The 23,797-nt window shown below is 43.4% G+C and overlaps 2 protein-coding genes across 2 annotated transcripts; one reads left to right on the top strand and one right to left on the bottom strand.

Annotated features, from left to right (window-relative positions):
- Nucleotides 1-923: 923 nt before the first annotated feature.
- polr1h (RNA polymerase I subunit H) lies at nt 924-3,585 on the bottom strand. Its single transcript, XM_021572759.2, has 5 exons — nt 3,440-3,585; nt 3,072-3,195; nt 2,158-2,258; nt 1,631-1,740; nt 924-1,281 (listed from the first exon to the last, which is right to left on the bottom strand). Exons 2-5 carry the CDS (start codon nt 3,187-3,189, stop codon nt 1,257-1,259), a joined length of 354 nt encoding a protein of 117 aa, XP_021428434.1. The 5' UTR covers nt 3,190-3,195; nt 3,440-3,585; the 3' UTR covers nt 924-1,256.
- On the top strand, nt 3,445-23,231 carry ddx39b (DEAD (Asp-Glu-Ala-Asp) box polypeptide 39B). The gene is made up of 11 exons (XM_036953570.1): nt 3,445-3,608; nt 7,251-7,462; nt 9,655-9,782; nt 10,151-10,243; nt 10,345-10,528; nt 10,642-10,760; nt 16,151-16,282; nt 19,787-19,896; nt 20,022-20,166; nt 22,178-22,325; nt 22,681-23,231. The coding sequence occupies exons 2-11, from the start codon at nt 7,252-7,254 to the stop codon at nt 22,695-22,697; spliced, it is 1,287 nt and encodes a 428-aa protein (XP_036809465.1). The 5' UTR covers nt 3,445-3,608; nt 7,251; the 3' UTR covers nt 22,698-23,231.
- The last annotated feature ends 566 nt before the right edge of the window (nt 23,232-23,797 follow it).

Here is a 23,797-nt window from a genome sequence, read left to right as displayed (position 1 = left end):
ACGTGTTAGAAGTAATAATGTATGGTAATATGTGCATTACAGATTCATTTGTAAGTAGCCTAGTGGTTAGAGCGTTGGGCCAGTAACCGAAAGGTTGCTGGATTGAATCCTCGAGTTGACAAGGTAAAAATGTCGCTCTGCCCCTGAACAAGGTGTTCACTGTTCCCCGGTAGGCCGTCTTTGTAAATAAGAATTTGTTCTTAACTGACTTGCCAAGTTAAATTTAAAAAAAACTTGCATGTCATATTTTAGAGTTACTTTAGCAGGATTGTTAAATGGACTGATCCTGCACATGTAGAAAGCTAGACATGTGGCCAGATGGTTGTACAACCGGTCCATGATCTCAGGGTTCGACTCCATTCAAATGCTCATGGAGGTTCTTACATTGTAACTGCACGCACAGCTTCATCTTCTGCTAAGGACAAGAAGAAGCGGGAGATGATTGGTAGTTGCTCCTCCTCTGGCATAGCGACACTCATGACGTAAGTCTGATGTATAGAACATTAGCTAGCTAATACAAGGTTGAAAGTGTTTTCACAGGATTTTGTGGTTTTAAACAAGCATTTACATTTTTTTTTTTTAACTATCAAGGAGAATGTTTTACCTGAGGGTTATCAGAAATTGCCTAAATAATTCCTGGAAATCTACAAAGTCCCAACAAATTCAGCATCTTCCAAGTTCCATGTTGGATGGCCACGTGATTCAGACCTCCACAAGGGGAGCCTTCAGATTGGAGCAACTGCTTTTGCCGCACTCAACATCACAGTGAAATATAAATGTAGTATTTTTTTTACTTAAATAGAGACGAACATAATTATTTTGTTAATATACACAGTTGTAAACATTATGTTGAGGCAAATTCACTGTCATTACCTGACATTGTTGACAAAAGGCAGAAAGGAGAAAAGCAACCAAACATGTTCTAAGGACAAAATATTTTAATCACACAAATCACACTTGAAAATCTCCGCAGACAAACATCAGTATTCAACCCTCATTCAAAATGCTGCAGCTGCCATCTAACTGATGCAGTAAAGGCAAACCATTGAAATGCTTAGCACTCCGGAGCGACTATCCTAAGCATCATTACAAGTAACGAAGAGCAAGGAATAGCATACCAATTGTGCTTTCTCCAATAAGAACTCAAGTTTGCATTACATAGATCAAACACATTCTTGTTTACAGACAAAAGAGAGGAGAGGAGGAGAATATTGATGGAGGTCCAGGGGAATGGGTGAAGCATCTCGGATCTCTTCTCAGGAGTCCTCTTTCTCCTGATATCTGAATGCATAAATTAAATCATAACATATCCAGTCATAAATGAACATGTGGACTACAAAGTTTGTGGGGTAAAGTGCTTGTCATAGTGTGGTGCAGAACAACATAAAATGGAATAGATTGATGAATCTGGTGGTGAGAACAGGCTCAGAATAGCCTTGGTGAATTGGTTAGGATTAGGGTTAGTGAGATGTACCTGCAGTGTATACAGGCTCAGAATAGCCTTGGTGAATTGGTTAGGGTTAGGATTAGGGTTAGGATTAGGGTTAGTGAGATGTACCTGCAGTGTATACAGGTGAAGAATAGCCTTGGTGAATTGGTTAGGATTAGGGTTAGGATTAGGGAGATGTACCTGCAGTGTATACAGGTGAAGAAGACCGTCTGTCCTTCATCTGCAGATCTCATTTGTCTGGTGTGATAAACCATCCCTTCTTTATTGCAGCGAGAGCAGCGTCTGTCAATCTAGAGTGCAAGAGTTTGAGGAGGTTATAGACAGAACATACATTGATATATGGGGGCGGCAGGGTAGCCTAGTGGTTTAGAGCGTTGGACTAGTAACCGGAAGGTTGCAAGTTCAAATCCCCGACCTGACAAGGTGCAAATCTGTCGTTGTGCCTCTGAACAGCCACTAGGCCATCATTGAAAATAAGAATTTGTTCTTGCCTGGTTAAATAAAGGTAAAATAAAATTTTAAAATATAACCGTAGTATTATTACATGGTTACGTTGTGTAGATTTCTAGAGGTTAAAAACAGAACATAGCCTAAATGGAGTTTCTCGAGTATTGATAAAGTATACCATGTTTCAATTTGATTTCCCTAGTTTTAAAAATGCCATTGATCATTTTATGATTTGGAACTTCATTGCAATGAATTCCTACCACAGCCCCCTTGAGTTCCGAGTCCTCCTCTTCCACAGCAACAGAGGACCCTTCGAGAGGATTAAAGACAACAGAAGACCTGATCTCTTGACCTGAAAATTCTGAAAACGACGACACAAAAACATAGTTACATCGTGGGTCACATACTTATGAAAATATAAGATTGATAAAGGAAACTGTCTGGTGTCAGATCTGTATGTGCTCTTGACCCCTCCATTGCTCGTCCTGGTCAAGCCAAACATGCATGATGATTTAGATTTTATTTAACGAAGGCAGGTCAATTAAGAACAAAGTCTTAGTTGCACCAGTATTTCGACTTGCACATCACCATCTGCTCATCTATCACTCCAGTGTTAATTTACTAAATTGTAATTACTTCGCTACTATGGCCTATTTATTGCCTTACCTCCTCACACTGTATATAGACTTTCTTTTTTTCTATTGTGTTATTAACTGTACGCTTGTTTATTCCATGTGTAACTCTGTGTTGTTGTTTGTGTCACACTGCTTTGCTTTATCTTGGCCAAGTCGCCGTTGTAAATGAGAACTTGTTCTCAACTAGCTTACCTGGACAAATAAAGGTGAAATAAAATAAATAAATAAAAATGTACAAGGACGTCTACACCGGCCAAACCCGGACGACGCTGGGCCAATTGTGCGCCGCCCTATGGGACTCCCAATCACGGCCGGTTGCGATACAGCCTGGAATCAAACTGGGGTCTGTTGTGACGCCTCGAGCATTGAGATGCAGTGCCTTAGACTGCTGCGCCACTCGGGAGTCCCCGATGTGACAAGCAATTGGCATGAAAGCACAAACAGACTGGTAGCCCCCCTTTGGATAACGATTCTGTCTGTTAGTAGGCTACAACATGATTTATAACAGGGACATTTGACAACAAACAGGCCATCCTCACCGCTGACAGGTAAACTGAATGCACAGCGGGGACAGGAGACTGTGTTCTGCAGCCCAGGTAGAGGCAGTACGTTCCCACACTCAGGACAGAAGTTGGGATCTCCACTGAAACACGACATCACTGGCTATGGGGAGGGAAAAGTATTTCAGCGAACATTGTCAGCAACCTTTTGTGGGTTTGGCCATAAGATACAGCTAGGTTAGTTAGTCACGTTGCTTGCTAGCTGGCCATTATTTAGCTATAGTTAGCCAGTCAACACGTGTTTAACTAATACTATACTTATTTAAAACAATAAAATGTGTACACATCGCTAGCTGTCAAACATAAATGTTTCCCGATACCAGTTTCAGCGCAGTTCCCAATCTCACCTTCTTTGTAAACCTCGATGTTAGAGAACGTTTCCGAAGTGTTTCCAAGCCAAATGTCTCAGGTCGCGGACATTCAACGCATGCGCACAGTCGCACGTTGATTGCGTTTTACCGAAACGATAGCTCTCATTTGCAAACGCTCCAGCTACATTTCTTCACAACGAATAAGGTAAACAATGCTCACTAGGAATATGTATTTAATATGTATTTATTGTCTGTACAATACATTTTCCATATGTTGCACATCGTGTAGAATAGCTGGGTAGAAATCTTGTCAAGCTTAAGAAGCTAGCTAGCTAGACCAGCCAACTCATGAGTCGTGTTTGCTAACGGCTAGCTAGCTAACGTTACTCATGTTGACACACGTGATAAGCTAACAGCCCAAATGAATAGCGTTAGTTACGAGTACATTTTCATTCCACAACTTGTCATAAATAGAAGTGAAGATGGCATGAAATGAAACTTGTTTTTCTAACCCTCTCATCATTACCAGCATCATCACCACACAGTTTAGCATCAAATGAAAGATATGGCCGCGTAACGTTAGCTACACAGATTTGCAGGTGCAGCGAAATGTTTGTTTCTAGCTCCAACAGCGCAATAAAAAAACTAATACATCATCCCAAAAAATATCAGAACGAGCAATATCAGAGTCCGGAAAATAGATATGTGTGTAATATATATATATATTTTTTTATTATTAATATATCCCATATATTACATAAATAAATAAATAAATATATATATATATGTATATATGTGTATATAAATAATAAATAATATGTGTTTATATATCTATATATAGATATACATATATAAAATACATATGTGTTTATATATATATATATATTTACATATACAAAAATAGATATGATGTGTTTATATATATATATATATATATATACATACACACACACACATATATATAGGGGCTCCCGAGTGGCGCAGTGGTCTAAGGCACTGCATCTCAGTGCAAGAGGCGTCACTACAGTACCTGGTTCCGGCCGTGGTTGGGAGTCCCATAGGGCGGCGCACAATTGGCCCAGCGTTGTCCGTGTTTGGCCAGGGTAGGTCGTCATTGTAAATAGGAATTTGTTAACTGGCTTGCCTAGTTAAATAAAACTCTCTCTCTCTCATATATATATATACTGCTAAAAAAAATAAAGGGAACACTAAAATAACACATCCTAGATCTGAATGAAATATTCTTATTAAATACTTTTTTATTTACATAGTTGAATGTGCTGACAACAAAATCACACAAAAATTATCAATGGAAATCAAATTTATCAACCCATGGAGGTCTGGATTTGGAATCACACTCAAAATTTAAGTGGAAAACCACAGGCTACAGGCTACAGGCTGATCCAACTTTGATGTAACGTCCTTAAAACAAGTCAAAATGAGGCTCAGTGGTGTGTGTGGCCTCCACGTGCCTGTATGACCTCCCTACAACGCCTGGGCATGCTCCTGATGAGGTGGCGGATGGTCTCCTGAGGGATCTCCTCCCAGACCTGGACTAAAGCATCCGCCAACTCCTGGACAGTCTGTGGGGCAACGTGGCGTTGGTGGATGGAGCGAGACATAATGTCCCAGATGTGCTCAATTGGATTCAGGTCTGGGGAACGGGCGGGCCAGTCCATAGCATCAATGCCTTCCTCTTGCAGTAACTGCTGACACACTCCAGCCACATAAGGTCTAGCATTGTCTTGCATTAGGAGGAACCCAGGGCCAACCGCACCAGCAAATTGTCTCACAAGGGGTCTGAGGATCTCATCTCGGTACCTAATGGCAGTCAGGTTACCTCTGGCGAGCACATCTGTGAAGAGCACAGGGCGCCAGTGGCAAATTTGCCAATCTTGGTGTTCTCTGGCAAATGCCAAACGTCCTGCACGGTGTTGGGCTGTAAGCACAACCCCCACCTGTGGACGTCGGGCCCTCATACCATGTCATTTTCATCATGGGTACACTTCAACTATGACAGACAACATTAGAAGAAAAAAAAAATCCAGAAAATCACATTGTAGGATTTTTTATGAATTTATTTGCAAATTATGGTGGGGGATGATTTTTGCAAATGTATATAAATCAGAAATATCGTATTTACATAAATATTCAGACCCTTTGCTATCAGACTGGAAATTGAGCTCAAGCGCAGTGGTCTGCATCTCAGTGCTAGAAGCTTCACTACAGACCTTGGTTCGATTCCAGGCTGTATCACAACCGGCTGTGATTGGGAGTCCCATAGGGCGGCGGAGAATTGGCCCAGCGTCGTCCAGGTTTGGCCGGTGTCCAGGTTTGGTCGGTGTCCGGGTTTGGTCGGTGTAGGCCGTCATTGTAAATAATAATTTGTCCTTTAACTGACTTGCCCAGTTAAATAAAGGTTAAATAAAATTCCATTGATCATCCTTGAGATGTTTCTACAACTTTATTGCAGTCCACCTGTGGCAAATTCAATTGATTGGACATGATTTTGGAAAGCCACACACCTGTCTATATAAGGTCACACAATTGACAGTGCCTGTCAGATCAAAAACCAAGCCATGAGGTTGAAGGAATTGTCCGTAGAGCTCCGAGACCGGATCGTGTCAAGGCACAGATTGGGGGAAGGGTAACATTATTTTTTTTTTGCAACATTTTGAAGGTCCCTAAGAACACAGTGGCCTCAAATTCTTAAATGGAAGAAGTTTAGATCCACCAAGACACAGAGCTGGCCGCCCGGCCTAACTGAGCAATCGGGGGTGAAGGGCCTTGGTCAGGGATGTGACCAAGAACCCAATGGTCATTCTGACAGAGCTCCAGAGTTCCTCTGTGGAGATGAGAGAACCTTCCAGAAGGACAACGACCTCTGCAGCACTCCACCAATCAGGCCATTATGGTAGAGTGGCCAGACGGAGGCCACTCCTCAGTAAAAAGCACATGACAGCCCACATGGAGTTTGCCAAAAGGCCCCTAAAGGACTCTCAGACCATGAGAAAAAAGATTCTCTGGTCGGATGAAACCAACATTGAACTCTTTGGTGTGAATGCCAAGCGTCATGTCTGGAAGAAACCTGGCACCATCCCTACGGTGAAGCATGGAGGTGGCAGCATCCCTGCGGTGAAGCATGGTGGTGGCAGAAGCATCATGCTGTGGGGATGTTTTTCAGTGGCAGGGACTGGGAGACGAGTCAAGATCGAGGGAAAGATGAACGGAGAAAAGTACAGAGAGATCCTTGATGAAAACCTGCTCCAGAGCGCTCAGGACCTCAGAAGGTTCACCTTCCAACAGGACAACAATCCTAAGCACACAGCCAAGACAATGCAGGAGTGGCTTTGTGACAAGTCTCAGAATGTCCTTGAGTGGCCCAGCCAGAGCCCGGACTTGAACCCGATCGAACATCTCTGGAGAGACCTGAATGTTGCTGTGCAGCAACGCTCCCCATCCAACCTGACAGAGCTTGAGAGGATCTGCAGAAAATAATGGGAGAAACTCTCCATATACAGGTGTGCCAAGCTTGTAGCCTCATACCCAAGATGGTGCTTCAATAAAGTACTGAGTAAAGGGTCTGAATACTTATGTAAATGTGATATTTCAGGTTTATTTATAAACCTGTTTTTGCCTTGTCATTATATGGGGTATTGTGTGTAAATTGATGAGGGGGAAACAAACAATTTAATCAATTTCAGTATAAGGCTGTAACGTAACAAAATGTGGAACAAGACAAGGGGTCTGAATACTTTCCGAATGCACTGACAGGTTGATGGGATGTGCTTTTGACTGTCTGTCTGTCTTGTCTGTCCTGTCCGTTTCCCACCCACCTACCTACCAAGATGACTGAGCAGGATGTGGAGAATGAGCTCTTGGACTACGAAGAGGATGATGTGGTGGGAGATCTATCAGGAGGGGATATTCTGTCCATTAAAAAGGAGCGTGTGAAGGGCTCCTATGTGTCCATCCATTCGTCTGGGTTTAGAGACTTCCTGTTGAAGCCTGAGCTGCTGAGGGCTATAGTGGACTGTGGCTTTGAGCATCCCTCTGAGGGTGAGTTGTACAAGTTAGGTTATTACCACACCACAGAGGTCACAGATCTGGGTCGTATTCATTAGTGCACACTAGAGGTCGACCGATTATGATTTTTCAACGCCGATACCGATTATTGGAGGACCAAAAAAGGCCGATACCGATTAATCGGCCAATTTTTGAATTTGAATTTTTTAATGTATTTGTAATAATGACAATTACAACAATACTGAATGAACACTTATTTTAACTTAATATAATACATAAATAAAAATATATTTGGCTTCAAATAAATAATGAAACATGTTCAATTTGGTTTAAATAATGTAAAAACAAAGTGTTTTGAGAAGTAAAAGTGCAATATGTGCCATGTAAAAAAGCTAACGTTTGAGTTCCTTGCTCAGAACATGAGAACATATGAAAGCTGGTGGTTCCTTTTAACCTGAGACTTCAATATTCCAAGGTAAGAGGTTTTAGGTTGTAGTTATTATAGGAATTATAGGACTATTTCCCTCTATACCATTTGTATTTCATTAACCTTTGACTATTGGATGTTCTTATAGGCACTTTAGTATTGCCTGTGTATTGCCAGTGTAACAGTATAGCTTCCGTCCCTCTCCTCGCCCCTACCTGGGCTCGAACCAGGAACACATCGACAACAGCCACACTCGAAGCAGCGTTACCCATCGCTCCACAAAAGCCGCGGCCCTTGCAGAGCAAGGGGGAAAAACTACTCCAAGCCTCAGAGCGAGTGACGTTTGAAACGCTATTAGCGCACACCCAGCTAACTAGCTAGCCATTTCACATCGGTTACACCAGCCATTAGGCTGATAGGCTTGAAGTCATAAACAGCGCTGTGCTTGCGAAGAGCTGCTGGCAAAACGCACGAAAGTGCTGTTTGAATGAATGCTTACGAGCCTGTTGCTGCCTACCATCGCTCAGTCAGACTGCTCTATCAAATCAGAGACTTAATTATAACATAATAACACACAGAAATACGAGCCTTAGGTCATTTATATGGTTGAATCCGGAAACTATAATTTAGAAAACAAAAGGTTTATTATTTCAGTGAAATACGGAACCGTTCGGTATTTTATCTAACGGGTGGCATCCCTAAGTTTAAATATTCTTGTTACATTGCACAACCTTCAATGTTATGTTATAATTATGTACAATTCTGGCAAATTAGTTCGCAATGAGCCAGGCTGCCCAAACTGTTGCATATACCCTGACTCTGCGTGCAATGAACGCAAGAGAAGTGACACAATTTCACCTGGTTAATATTGCCTGCTAACCTGGAATTCTTTTAGCTAAATATGCAGGTTTAAAAATATATACTTCTGGGTATTGATTTTAAGAAAGGCATTGGTGTTTATGGTTAGGTACAGACGTCCAACGATTGTGCTTTTTTCGCAAATGCGCTTTTGTTAAATCATCCCCCTGTGTTGCATCGATTATATGCAACGCAGGACACGCTAGATAAACTAGTAATATCATCAACCATGTGTAGTTATAACTAGTGATTATGATTGATTGTTTTTTTATAAGATAAGTTTAATGCTAGCTAGCAACTTACCTTGGCTTCTACTGCATTCGCGTAACAGGCAGTCAGTCTCCTCATGGAGTGCAATGAGAGGCTGGTGGTTGGAGCGTTGGACTAGTTAACCGTTAGGTTGCAAGATTGGATCCCCCGAGCTGACAAGGTACAAATGTGTCGTTCTGCCCCTGAACAAAGCAGTTAACCCACTGTTCCTAGGCGGTCATTGAAAATAATGTAATTAACTTGTCTAGTTAAATAAAGGTGTAAAAAATATACATCGGCGTCCATAAATACCGATTTCCGATTGTTATGAAAACTTGAAATCGATCCTAAATAATTGCCCATTCCGATTAGTCGGTCGACCTCTAGTGCACACTGTAGCAAAATGGTTTGCAACGGAAAACGCTTCACACGAAACTGAGGGTTTCTTATTGATCATGTAGTTTCTTTCTGTTTCGGCCTGTTTGGTTCCTAGTGAACATCTTCAAGACAAAGTGCCACGATTAATCATGTCAAAGTACTGTATCAACTTTCAAACTATAAACAGGAAGTAATAGCATCATGATTTGGTACATTGTGTTTTTGATTTAGTTGGTTCTGAAGTAATTACTATGTACAATTTATTACCATTTTAATATTCGTTCCTAATTTTGTATGACTATTTTCCTTTCAGTTCAACATGAATGCATCCCTCAGGCCATCCTGGGTATGGATGTGCTGTGCCAGGCTAAGTCCGGTATGGGCAAGACGGCCGTGTTTGTCCTGGCCACCCTACAGCAGCTGGAGCCTGTCACTGGACAAGTAATCTCACTCTCTGTCTCACCCTCCCTCCCGCTCTCTCTCACTCTCCCTTTCTCCTCTCTCTCTCTCCTCCTCCGTCTGTCTGTCACTCCGTTGTCACTCTGGACTGTTTATAGAGCTAGCGTTGTTGTCGTGGTCTTGGTCCATCAGTCTGTGAAGTACTGAGCTTTCTAATGCATTAAACTACCCACCCTGACCACCCTTCTCTCTCTCCTCCTCCATCAGTCTGTGAAGTACTGAGCTTTCTAATGCAATAAACTACCCACCCTGACCACCCTTCTCTCTTTCCTCCTCCGTCAGTCTGTGAAGTACTGAGCTTTCTAATGCATTAAACTACCCGCCCTGACCACCCTTCTCTCTCTGTTTAGGTGTCCGTGCTGGTGATGTGTCACACCCGAGAGCTGGCGTTTCAGATCAGCAAAGAGTATGAGAGATTCTCCAAATACATGCCGACTATCAAGGTACACAAATTACCACCCGGACCCTCTTAACCTCCAGTCTGGATAATAACTACACAGTTCAGTTCTTCCACCGCTGGTTTTCTCCCCATCTCTCCCACCAGGTGGCAGTGTTCTTCGGTGGCCTGTCTATAAAGAAGGACGAAGAGGTGTTGAAGAAGGAGTGTCCCCATGTGGTGGTGGGGACGCCGGGGCGAACCCTGGCCCTGATCCGCAACAAGACCCTCAACCTGCGACACATCAAACACTTCATCCTGGACGAGTGTGACAAAATGTTGGAACAACTCGGTGAGTCTGAATCGTTGACGATTGGACAGCACACCACTATAGATTAATCATCTACTCGTATTTACATTCTAGGAGATCTAACATAATTTACAACCTCCCCCTTTCTCCCTCAGACATGCGCAGAGACGTCCAGGAGATACTCCGTCTGACCCCCCATGAGAAACAGGTCATGATGTTCAGCGCCACCCTGAGCAAAGAGATTCGCCCCGTCTGCCGAAAGTTCATGCAAGATGTAATTACACCTCCTCTCCTCTTGCGTCCACACCCTCCACCTATCCCCCCTGCTCTGCCTTGCCTGGCAGGTAATGGGGGTAAATGGGGGTGGAGGAGTTACCCCCGTTACCCCCCCCCCCCCCCCGAGTCTGATATGAGAGAGACCCCGTTGTCTTTCTATATGCCAAACAGTCTCACCTCCTATAAGGGAAGTGACAGCCCCACTGACATAGGAAGGCCTTAGTTCTATGCGGAGGGCCTATGCTAGGTCACTAACTCGGTACACTAACACCTTACACTAGTAGTGTACTGCCTCACCTTACACCAGAATGTCATGTGTTAATGGAGTCTCCTTTATAGACTAGCTTGTGCTGTTCAACTGAAATGTACGAAGTCTTTCTTCTTCGTGGAGTTTAACACGGTCATCCAGGTGGAAATAGGTCCAGTTTTAAGTCTGTACGTTACGAATCTGACCTCCCTGAGCATTGTGACATCAGGGAGGTCAGCATAGTGACATCAGGGAGGTCAGCATAGTGACATCAGGGATGCTGTGACATCACAATGCTGACCTCCCTGATGTCACTATGCTGACCTCCCTGATGTCACTATGCTGACCTCCCTGATGTCACTATGCTGACCTCCCTGATGTCACAGAGAGAGAGAACTAAGTATCCCAAAGAACTAAGTATCCCAAAGAACCTCAGTCAAACAGATAACACAAGCGTAGAGAAATGAGAAGGAAGACTGACGAGCCAAGCTCTGGAGAGTGAAAGAAGGGGACGCTGCCTGGCTCTCTGGGTCTCTGTAGTTCATTATGTGGACGCTGCCTGGCTCTCTGGGTCGCTGTCGTTCATTATGTGGACTCTGCCTGGCTCTCTGGGTCGCTGTAGTTCATTATGTGGACCCTGCCTGGCTCTCTGGGTCGCTGTCTTTCATTATGTGGACGCTGCCTGGCTCTCTGGGTCGCTGTAGTTCATTATGTGGACGCTGCCTGGCTCTCTGGGTCTCTGTAGTTCATTATGTGGACGCTGCCTGGCTCTCTGGGTCTCTGTAGTTCATTATGTGGACGCTGTCTGGCTCTCTGGGTCTCTGTAGTTCATTATGTGGACGCTGTCTGGCTCTCTGGGTCGCTGTAGTTCATTATGTGGACGCTGTCTGGCTCTCTGGGTCTCTGTAGTTCATTATGTGGACGCTGCCTGGCTCTCTGGGTCTCTGTAGTTCATTATGTGGACGCTGTCTGGCTCTCTGGGTCTCTGTAGTTCATTATGTGGACGCTGCCTGGCTCTCTGGGTCTCTGTAGTTCATTATGTGGACGCTGTCTGGCTCTCTGGGTCTCTGTCGTTCATTATGTGGACGCTGCCTGGCTCTCTGGGTCGCTGTCGTTCATTATGTGGACTCTGCCTGGCTCTCTGGGTCGCTGTAGTTCATTATGTGGACCCTGCCTGGCTCTCTGGGTCTCTAGTTCATTATGTGGACGCTGCCTGGCTCTCTGGGTCTCTGTAGTTCATTATGTGGACGCTGCCTGGCTCTCTGGGTCGCTGTAGTTCATTATGTGGACGCTGCCTGGCTCTCTGGGTCGCTGTAGTTCATTATGTGGACGCTGCCTGGCTCTCTGGGTCTCTGTAGTTCATTATGTGGACGCTGCCTGGCTCTCTGGGTCTCTGTAGTTCATTATGTGGACGCTGTCTGGCTCTCTGGGTCGCAGTAGTTCATTAGTTTCTCAACAAAGCGTAAAGAAAGCGCAGTGAAATTGCCTAGGTCCGCTGAGCCGAGCCAAAATGTCCCCATTACCTCTCTATCAGCCAGTCTGCTTTGAAATGGAATTGAAGTAACTGGCTGGAGATGAACTATTTACCCTGTAGGAACATGACGCCCGTCTCACAAGGGAAAATGGCCGCTATTTCGTCCATAAGCTGCCACCCAAGCATCAGGACGCCTTGGTAATAAATCACAGACATGAATCTTGTCTAACCCACTGTCCAGACAGAGGGAGTGACAAGACAGAACACCCTAATGTGAAGAAAGGGTAGAGAGAGAGAGGAATGGTAGGGAGGTAGTGTGGATGGAAGAGAGACAAGAGGAGGGAGATGTGACGGTACACAGATCTGTCTCGTTGTTACCATATATCTAGACGGTACACAGATCTGTCTCCTGTTACCATGAATCTAGACGGTATACAGATCTGTCTCGTGTTGACATGAATCTAGACCGTACACAGATCTGTCTCGTGTTGACATGAATCTAGACGGTACACAGATCTGTCTCCTGTTACCATGAATCTAGACGGTACACAGATCTGTCTCCTGTTACCATGAATCTAGACGGTACACAGGGCTGTCTCCTGTTACCAAGAATCTAGACGGCACACAGATCTGTCTCCTGTTACCATGAATCTAGACGGTACACAGATCTGTCTCCTGTTGACATGAATCTAGACGGTACACAGATCTGTCTCCTGTTACCATGAATCTAGACGGTACACAGATCTGTCTCCTGTTGACATGAATCTAGACGGTACACAGATCTGTCTCCTGTTACCATGAATCTAGACGGTACACAGATCTGTCTCCTGTTACCATGAATCTAGACGGTACACAGATCTGTCTCCTGTTGACATGAATCTAGACGGTACACAGATCTGTCTCCTGTTGACATGAATCTAGACGGTACACAGATCTGTCTCCTGTTACCATGAATCTAGACGGTACACAGATCTGTCTCCTGTTACCATGAATCTAGACGGTACACAGGTCTGTCTCCTGTTACAAGTAACTCTGAAATACTTGACGAGGTAGCTAAGGGTAGAATATATGTGGTCATATGAAAAATAGACTATGAAAAGAGAAGAAAATCCAGCTCCCTAAAACCCTTTGCCTGGTAACAGGGCGGCTGGGATTGAGAGGACACACTGAGTGAATGTTAGATGACAGTGATTGAGATGACAGACTGAGTGAATATTAGATGACAGTGATTAAGATGACAGACTGAGTGAATGTTAACAGACTGAGTGAATGTTAGATGACAGTGATTGAGAGGACAGACTGAGTGAATGTTAGATGACAGTGATTGAGAGGACAGACTGAGTGAATGTTAGATGACAGTGATTGAGATGACACACTGAGTGAATGTTAGATGACAGTGATTGAGAGGACACACTGAGTGAATGTTAGATGACAGTGATTGAGATGACACACTGAGTGAATGTTAGATGACAGTGATTGAGATGACAGACTGAGTGAATGTTAGATGACAGTAATTAAGATGAGACTGAGTGAATGTTAACAGACTGAGTGAATGTTAGATGACAGTGATTGAGATGACAGACTGAGTGAATGTTAGATGACAGTGATTGAGAGGACAGACTGAGTGAATGTTAGATGACAGTGATTGAGAGGACAGACTGAGTGAATGTTAGATGACAGTGATTAAGATGACAGACTGAGTGAATGTTAGATAACAGACTGAGTGAATGTTAGATGACAGTGATTGAGATGACAGACTGAGTGAATGTTAGATGACAGTGATTAAGAGGACAGACTGGGTGAATGTTAGATGACAGTGATTGAGATGACAGACTGAGTGAATGTTAGATGACAGTGATTGAGAGGACAGACTGGGTGAATGTTAGATGACAGTGATTGAGATGACAGTGATTGAGATGACAGACTGAGTGAATGTTAGATGACAGTGATTAAGAGGACAGACTGGATGAATATTAGATAACAGACTGAGTGAATGTTAGATGACAGTGATTGAGAGGACACACTGAGTGAATGTTAAGATGACAGTGATTGAGAGGACACACTGAGTGAATGTTAAGATGACAGTGATTGAGATGACACACTGAGTGAATGTTAAGATGACATTGATTGAGATGACACACTGGGTGAATGTTAAGATGACAGTGATTGAGATGACACACTGAGTGAATGTTAAGATGACAGTGATTGAGATGACACACTGAGTGAATGTTAAGATGACAGCCATAATAAACTTGAGGATCATTTATATTAGATGTCATTGATATAATTGGATTGATGAGTTAGTCATCTGTGTGATGTACAGCCTCACAGTCACTGATGTCCCTGATTTGATCGTGTGGATCATCTAATTGACAGGCTGTTTCCTCATTGTTTAGTGAGACACAGCTGCTGCCAGGGAGACGTGAGTCAAAGTGGTGTGAAGACGAGTGTGTTGTGAAGATGAATCGATCTCACGTCCAGTGGAGCAGCCATAGTTATTCCAACGAGGGCCAGGCTTTTTGTTTTAATGGACGTTACAGCATTAATGTATTACTTGTGGTTATGGTTTACAATAACTTGCAATTGTTGTGTATGGATAGTAGTGACTAGTGAGGGTGAGCGATGTCTGTCTGTCTGTTGCATCAGTATGGGAATTGGTGTCCTGTGTGTGTACGTGCGCTCACCTGTCTGTCTGGCTGGCTGTTTGTCTGGGGGTGTGTCTGGGGGTGTGTGTGTATGTGTGTGAACTTCAAACCTTTGGTGTCCCTCTAACTCCCCATCCCCTCTCTCTCTATTTCCCTGGATTTCATCATGTCTCTCTGATTCACCTCTTCCTGGTCACTTTAACCACTGCTCTCTGGGAACCTTTCACTTCCTGTTTACTTTCCCGTCCCTCTCCTGAACGTGTATCAATCTACCATATTACTATATGTACATACAACTCCTCTGTCCCTCACAAACCTGTCCCTCCTCACAAACCTGTCCCTCCTCACAAACCTGTCCCTCCTCACAAACCTGTCCCTCACAAACCTGTCCCTCCTCACAAACCTGTCCCTCCTCACAAACCTGTCCCTCCTCACAAACCTGTCCCTCACAAACCTGTCCCTCACAAACCTGTCCCTCACAAACCTGTCCCTCCTCACAAACCTGTCCCTCCTCACAAACCTGTTCCTCACAAACCTGTTCCTCACAAACCTGTTCCTCCTCACAAACCTGTTCCTCCTCACAAACCTGTCCCTCCTCACAAACCTGTCCCTCCTCACAAACCTGTCCCTCCTCACAAACCTGTCCCTCCTCACAAACCTGTTCCTCACAAACCTGTCCCTCACAAACCTGTCCCTCACAAACCTGTCCCTCACAAACCTGTCCCTCCTCACAAACCTGTCCCTCACAAACCTGGACCAACCATTCAAAACCCTTCACAACACGTGAAATACTCTGTCAACCCCCCCCCCCCCCCCCCCCGTTAACTCTCCTCACGCTTCTTCCTGATTCCCCAACCTTCCCTCCACACCCCTCACCCCACTCCAAACCCTCCTTCCCTAACCCTGTCCCACCCCAACCCTCCTTCCCTAACCCTGTCCCACCCCAACCCTCCTTCCCTAACCCTGTCCCACCCCAACCCTCCTTCCCTAACCCTGTCCCACCCCTTGCTTGCTCCACCCAGCCGATGGAAATCTTTGTTGATGATGAGACCAAGCTGACTCTCCACGGGCTGCAGCAGTACTACGTCAAACTGAAGGACAACGAGAAGAACAGGAAGCTCTTTGATCTCCTCGACGTGCTGGAATTCAACCAGGTACTGGAATTAATTATGATGTTCAACCAGGTACTGGAATTAATTATGATGTTCAACCAGGTACTGGAATTAATTATGATGTTCAACCAGGTACTGGAATTAATTATGATGTTCAACCAAGTACTGGAATTAGTTATGATGTTCAACCAGGTACAGGAATTAATTATGATGTTCAACCAGGTACTGGAATTAATTATGATGTTCAACCGGGTACTGGAATTAATTATGATGTTCAACCAGGTACTGGAATTAATTATGATGTTCAACCAGGTACTGGAATTAATTATGATGTTCAACCGGGTACTGGAATTAATTATGATGTTCAACCAGGTACTGGAATTAATTATGATGTTCAACCGGGTACAGGAATTAATTATGATGTTTAACCGGGTACTGGAATTAATTATGATGTTCAACCAGGTACTGGAATTAATTATGATGTTCAACCAGGTACTGGAATTAATTATGATGTTCAACCAGGTACTGGAATTAATTATGATGTTCAACCAGGTACTGGAATTAATTATGATGTTCAACCAGGTACTGGAATTAATTATGATGTTCAACCAGGTACTGGAATTAATTATGATGTTCAACCAGGTACTGGAATTAATTATGATGTTCAACCAGGTACTGGAATTAATTATGATGTTCAACTGGGTACAGGAATTAATTATGATGTTCAACCAGGTACTGGAATTAATTATGATGTTCAACCAGGTACAGGAATTAATTATGATGTTCAACCAGGTACTGGAATTAATTATGATGTTCAACCGGGTACTGGAATTAATTATGATGTTCAACCAGGTACTGGAATTAATTATGATGTTCAACTGGGTACAGGAATTAATTATGATGTTCAACCAGGTACTGGAATTAATTATGATGTTCAACCAGGTACTGGAATTAATTATGATGTTCAACTGGGTACAGGAATTAATTATGATGTTCAACCAGGTACTGGAATTAATTATGATGTTCAACCAGGTACAGGAATTAATTATGATGTTCAACCAGGTACAGGAATTAATTATGATGTTCCACCTGGTACTGGAATTAATTATGATGTTCAACCAGGTACTGGAATTAATTATGACGTTCAACCGGGTACAGGAATTAATTATGATGTTCAACCAGGTACTGGAATTAATTATGACGTTCAACCGGGTACAGGAATTAATTATGATGTTCCACCTGGTACTGGAATTAATTATGATGTTCAACCAGGTACTGGAATTAATTATGATGTTCAACTGGGTACTGGAATTAATTATGATGTTCAACCGGGTACAGGAATTAATTATGATGTTCCACCTGGTACTGGAATTAATTATGATGTTCAACCAGGTACTGGAATTAATTATGATGTTCAACCAAGTACTGGAATTAGTTATGATGTTCAACCAGGTACTGGAATTAATTATGATGTTCAACCATGTACAGGAATTAATTATGATGTTCAACCAAGTACTGGAATTAATTATGATGTTCAACCAGGTACTGGAATTAATTATGATGTTCAACCGGGTACAGGAATTAATTATGATGTTCAACCATGTACAGGAATTAATTATGATGTTCAACCAAGTACTGGAATTAATTATGATGTTCAACCAGGTACTGGAATTAATTATGATGTTTAACCGGGTACAGGAATTAATTATGATGTTTAACCGGGTACAGGAATTAATTATGATGTTCAACCTGGTACTGGAATTAATTATGATGTTCAACCAGGTACTGGAATTAATTATGACATTCAACCGGGTACAGGAATTAATTATGATGTTTAACCGGGTACAGGAATTAATTATGATGTTCCACCTGGTACTGGAATTAATTATGATGTTCAACTGGGTACTGGAATTAATTATGATGTTCAACCGGGTACTGGAATTAATTATGACGTTCAACCGGGTACAGGAATTAATTATGATGTTCAACCAGGTACTGGAATTAATTATGACGTTCAACCAGGTACTGGAATTAATTATGATGTTCAACTGGGTACTGGAATTAATTATGATGTTCAACCAGGTACTGGAATTAATTATGATGTTCAACCAGGTACTGGAATTAATTATGATGTTCAACCGGGTACTGGAATTAATTATGATGTTTAACCGGGTACAGGAATTAATTATGATGTTCCACCTGGTACTGGAATTAATTATGATGTTCAACTGGGTACTGGAATTAATTATGATGTTCAACCGGGTACAGGAATTAATTATGATGTTCCACCTGGTACTGGAATTAATTATGATGTTCAACCAGGTACTGGAATTAATTATGATGTTCAACTGGGTACTGGAATTAATTATGATGTTCAACTGGGTACTGGAATTAATTATGATGTTCAACCAGGTACTGGAATTAATTATGATGTTCAACCAGGTACTGGAATTAATTATGATGTTCAACCGGGTACTGGAATTAATTATGATGTTCAACCAAGTACTGGAATTAATTATGATGTTCAACCAGGTACTGGAATTAATTATGATGTTCAACCAGGTACTGGAATTAATTATGACGTTCAACCGGGTACAGGAATTAATTATGATGTTCAACAAAGTACTGGAATTAATTATGATGTTCAACAAAGTACTGGAATTAATTATGACGTTCAACCAGGTACTGGAATGAATTATGATGTTCCACAGAGGCACATGGCACAAGAAACAGGAACAAAGTCATTGCTAGCTGGGCAAGTGTTTGTATGCAAATAGTGTGTGTAGTCAATGTCTCAGTTCAACCAGGTACTGTGTTTCATGTTCCACCGTGGTACATAATGGCAGGAAATTCAGGGGAAACAAAAACGCTGACTTGACAAGTCAAATGTTGGATATAAAAATGCAAATGACTGTAGTGGTGGTGTTTCCACCTGGTGGGAAGTCTGTGCAGCTCTGGTCTGGCCCAGTGTGTGTAGTGGTGGTGTTTCCACCTGGTGGGAAGTCCGTGCAGCTCTGGTCTGGCCCAGTGTGTGTAGTGGTGGTGTTTCCACCTGGTGGGAAGTCTGTGCAGCTCTGGTCTGGCCCAGTGTGTGTAGTGGTGGTGTTTCCACCTGGTGGGAAGTCTGTGCAGCTCTGGTCTGGCCCAGTGTGTGTAGTGGTGGGAAGTCTGTGCAGCTCTGGTCTGGCCCAGTGTGTGTAGTGGTGGTGTTTCCACCTGGTGTGAAGTCTGTGCAGCTCTGGTCTGGCCCAGTGTGTGTAGTGGTGGTGTTTCCACCTGGTGTGATGTCCGTGCAGCTCTGGTCTGGCCCAGTGTGTGTAGTGGTGGTGTTTCCACCTGGTGGGAAGTCTGTGCAGCTCTGGTCTGGCCCAGTGTGTGTAGTGGTGGTGTTTCCACCTGGTGGGAAGTCTGTGCAGCTCTGGTCTGGCCCAGTGTGTGTAGTGATATTATGTGTTATTATAGGTGGTGATCTTTGTGATGTCCGTGTAGCTCTGTGTGGCTCTGGCCCAGTGTGTGTGTGTGTAGTGATATTATGTGTTATTATAGGTGGTGATCTTTGTGAAGTCTGTGCAACGCTGTGTGGCCCTGGCCCAGCTATTGGTTGAGCAGAACTTCCCAGCTATTGCCATCCACCGCGGGATGCCTCAGGAGGAACGGTACGTAGATAGTTTGTGTGTGTGTGGTTCTGTTTTTTTGTCTGTATTATATTGAACATGAATACTAGTAAGTGATTGATCTGGTTTGGTCATTTACCCATCTTTTTTCTAAACTTTCTCCCCAGTCTCTCTCGTTACCAACAGTTTAAAGATTTTCAGAGACGTATCCTGGTGGCCACCAACCTGTTTGGCAGAGGGATGGACATCGAGAGGGTCAACATCGCCTTCAACTACGACATGCCGGAGGACTCTGACACGTACCTGCACAGGGTAAGTCCCGTAGACTAGTATACTGTCCCGTAGACTAGTGGACTGTCCCGTAGACTAGTAGACTGTCCCGTAGACTAGTAGACTGTCCCGTAGACTAGTAGACTGTCCCGTAGACTATTGGACTGTCCCGTAGACTATTGGACTGTCCCGTAGACTATTGGACTGTCCCGTAGACTATTAGACTGTCCCGTAGACTATTAGACTGTCCCGTAGACTATTAGACTGTCCCGTAGACTATTAGACTGTCCCGTAGACTATTAGACTGTCCCGTAGACTATTAGACTGTCCCGTAGACTATTAGACTGTCCCGAAGACTAGTAAAGACTGTCCCGTAGACTAGTAAAGACTGTCCCGTAGACTAGTAGACTATCCCGTAGACTAGTAAACTGTCCCGTAGACTATTAGACTGTCCCGTAGACTATTAGACTGTCCAGTAGACTAGTAAACTGTCCAGTAGACTATTAGACTGTCCCGTAGACTATTGGACTGTCCCGTAGACTATTGGACTGTCCCGTAGACTATTAGACTGTCCCGTAGACTATTAGACTGTCCCGTAGACTAGTAAAGACTGTCCCGTAGACTAGTAGACTGTCCCGTAGACTATTAGACTGTCCAGTAGACTAGTAAACTGTCCCGTAGACTATTAGACTGTCCCGTAGACTATTGGGCTGTCCCGTAGACTATTAGACTGTCCCGTAGACTATTGGACTGTCCCGTAGACTATTGGACTGTCCCGTAGACTATTAGACTGTCCCGTAGACTATTAGACTGTCCCGTAGACTATTAAAGACTGTCCCGTAGACTATTAAAGAATCAAATCAAATTTATTTTATATAGCCCTTCGTACATCAGCTGATATCTCAAAGTGCTGTACAGAAACCCAGCCTAAAACCCCAAACAGCAAGCAATGCAGGTGTAGAAGCACGGTGGCTAGGAAAAACTCCCTAGAAAGGCACCTAGAGAGGAACCAGGCTATGTGGGGTGGCCAGTCCTCTTCTGGCTGTGCCGGGTGGAGATTATAACAGAACATGGTCAAGATGTTCAAATGTTCATAAATGACCAGCATGGTCGAATAATAATAATAAGGCAGAACAGTTGAAACTGGAGCAGCAGCACAGTCAGGTGGACTGGGGACAGCAAGGAGTCATCATGTCAGGTATTCCTGGGGCATGGTCCTAGGGCTCAGGTCCTCCGAGAGAGAGAAAGAAAGAGAGAATTAGAGAGAGCATATGTGGGATGGCCAGTCCTCTTCTGGCTGTGCCGGGTGGAGATTATAACAGAACATGGCCAAGATGTTCAAATGTTCATAAATGACCAGCATGGTCAAATAATATTAACGCAGAACAGTTGAAACTGGAGCAGCAGCACAGCCAGGTGGACTGGGGACAGCAAGGAGTCATCATAAAGACTGTCCCGTAGACTATTAGACTGTCCCGTAGACTATTAGACTGTCCCGTAGACTAGTAAACTGTCCCGTAGACTAGTAAACTGTCCCGTAGACTAGTAAACTGTCCCGTAGACTAGTAAACTGTCCCGTAGACTAGTAGTAAACTGTCCCGTAGACTAGTAAACTGTCCCGTAGACTATTAGACTGTTAAAGACTGTCCTGTAGACTATTAAAGACTGTCCTGTAGACTATTAAAGACTGTCCCGTAGACTATTAGAGACTGTCCCGTAGACTATTAGAGACTGTCCCGTAGACTGTTAAAGACTGTCCCGTAGACTGTTAAAGACTGTCCTGTAGACTATTAAAGACTGTCCCGTAGACTATTAGAGACTGTCCCGTAGACTGTTAAAGACTGTCCCGTAGACTATTAAAGATGGTCTACTATTCGTGATGTAGAGGAGTAACTCTGAGCCTCGCCTTGCTCAGCTGTACCCCTTCAAACACACTGATACAGGTTGTTTTGTTAAAGGCCTCTGATTTGTCTTATCGGTAGCAGCATCATCGTAAGGTTACTTGGTTATAAAGACCTTTTTTTAAGTTGTTTGTGTGCGTCTTACTCATCAGGTTGCCAGGGCGGGCAGGTTTGGCACCAAAGGCCTGGCCATCACATTTGTGTCTGATGAGACGGATGCCCGTACTCTTAACGACGTCCAGGACCGATTCGAGGTGAACATCAGCGAGCTGCCCGACGAGATCGACATCTCATCTTACAGTAAGCGCTGCTTAGTTCCAATTAGCCTTGGTTATCTTACTTAGTTCCAATTAGCCTTGGTTATCTTACTTAGTTTCAATTTAGCCTTGGTTATCAGTGAATTTAAGAGTATTGTACTTGGCAAGTCAGATTGTTTTTTTTTACCTTTTCCGCTCGGGGATTCGATCCAGCAACCTTTCGGGTTACTGACCCAACGCTCTAATCACTAGGCTACCTGCCGCAGTTAATGTTGCTTATTAGGAAATGGATTGTGTTGGAAACATCTGTATTTTATCAGTGGATTATAGAAGATGATCAAGTGACGTGTTTTTTTTTGTTGCTTTAACTTGTCCTGTTTTACTTCCTGTCTTCTCAGTTGAACCAACCCGGTAAAGAAGACCAGATCTATTACCCAGCAGACATTGCGACCTTATATTTGACCTTTCTAACACTGATAACTGAAGGTCAAATCAACTATTATCCAATCAAACAGTACAATACAGTAAGAATGATTTATTTTAAATCTGCTGGCATTCATTCGCCCCCCCCTCCCGCTTTAGAATGAATAAATTAGGACTACTGTGGAATAGCGCCTTCTGTGGATAGAAAAGTTTGGTTACATTTTCAGGCCTTTTCCCACTTGCCATTTGTTTAATGATGTTTAATATTGTTTGGTTGTATTTATCTAGACTAGGTAGCTGTCACTGAATACTTGAGTTATTTATTTATTTTTAGCATTTTTATTTACCTTGTCATTTGGATTGTGAATGCTGCATTTTTATAGCCTGTGAAAATAGTCAACCAGTTACCAAGCGGTAGTTTCTAGTGTTGAAGGACGTTACATGGAAGGACTTGAAGAGAGACTCTTAAACAAGCGCTGTTCTGCGCTCAAATGTGGATTCATAAATATGTTTGACTCTATACGGACTTGCTGCTTCTTCTTGTCTCAAGAGCTAATCTTGTCCTGTCATTGCTCTGTCTTGAGGTGTATTCCACAGTCGGGAAAATATACCGATGGACAAACAACTACCTGCCAAGGCTTACACTGCCTGAATGTAGAAACAGCCTCATCTGCCGGGCATGACAGATCACTGACTGCTACACATTAGATCAGGCTGTCACGGAGACTGATACACATTAGATCAGACTGTCACGGAGACTGCTACACATTAGATCAGGCTGTCACGGAGACTGATACACATTAGATCAGGCTGTCATGGAGACTGCTACACATTAGATCAGGCTGTCACGGAGACTGCTACACATTAGATCAGACTGTCACGGAGACTGCTACACATTAGATCAGGCTGTCACGGAGACTGCTACACATTAGATCAGGCTGTCACGGAGACTGATACACATTAGATCAGACTGTCACGGAGACTGCTACACATTAGATCAGGCTGTCACGGAGACTGCTACACATTAGATCAGACTGTCACGGAGACTGCTACACATTAGACCAGACTGTCACGGAGACTGCTACACATTAG

This window comes from Oncorhynchus mykiss, chromosome 18 (genome assembly GCF_013265735.2).
Source record: "Oncorhynchus mykiss isolate Arlee chromosome 18, USDA_OmykA_1.1, whole genome shotgun sequence".
Taxonomy (NCBI): domain Eukaryota; kingdom Metazoa; phylum Chordata; class Actinopteri; order Salmoniformes; family Salmonidae; genus Oncorhynchus; species Oncorhynchus mykiss.
The sequence above is the reverse complement of the archived record's forward strand: the minus strand, read 5'-3'. Positions and strand labels throughout refer to the sequence as shown.

Coding starts and splice junctions, on each gene's coding strand:
- polr1h (XM_021572759.2), bottom strand. CDS start 3,189: ATGTCGTGTTTCAGTGGAGATCCCAACTTCTGTCCTGAGTGTGGGAAC. Junction 2,259..3,071: donor ATTCAGTTTACCTGTCAGCG/GTGAGGATGGCC, acceptor CGTCGTTTTCAG/AATTTTCAGGTCAAGAGATC. Junction 1,741..2,157: donor CGGAACTCAAGGGGGCTGTG/GTAGGAATTCAT, acceptor CTTGCACTCTAG/ATTGACAGACGCTGCTCTCG.
- ddx39b (XM_036953570.1), top strand. CDS start 7,252: ATGACTGAGCAGGATGTGGAGAATGAGCTCTTGGACTACGAAGAGGAT. Junction 10,761..16,150: donor GCCGAAAGTTCATGCAAGAT/GTAATTACACCT, acceptor TGCTCCACCCAG/CCGATGGAAATCTTTGTTGA. Junction 19,897..20,021: donor GGGATGCCTCAGGAGGAACG/GTACGTAGATAG, acceptor CTTTCTCCCCAG/TCTCTCTCGTTACCAACAGT.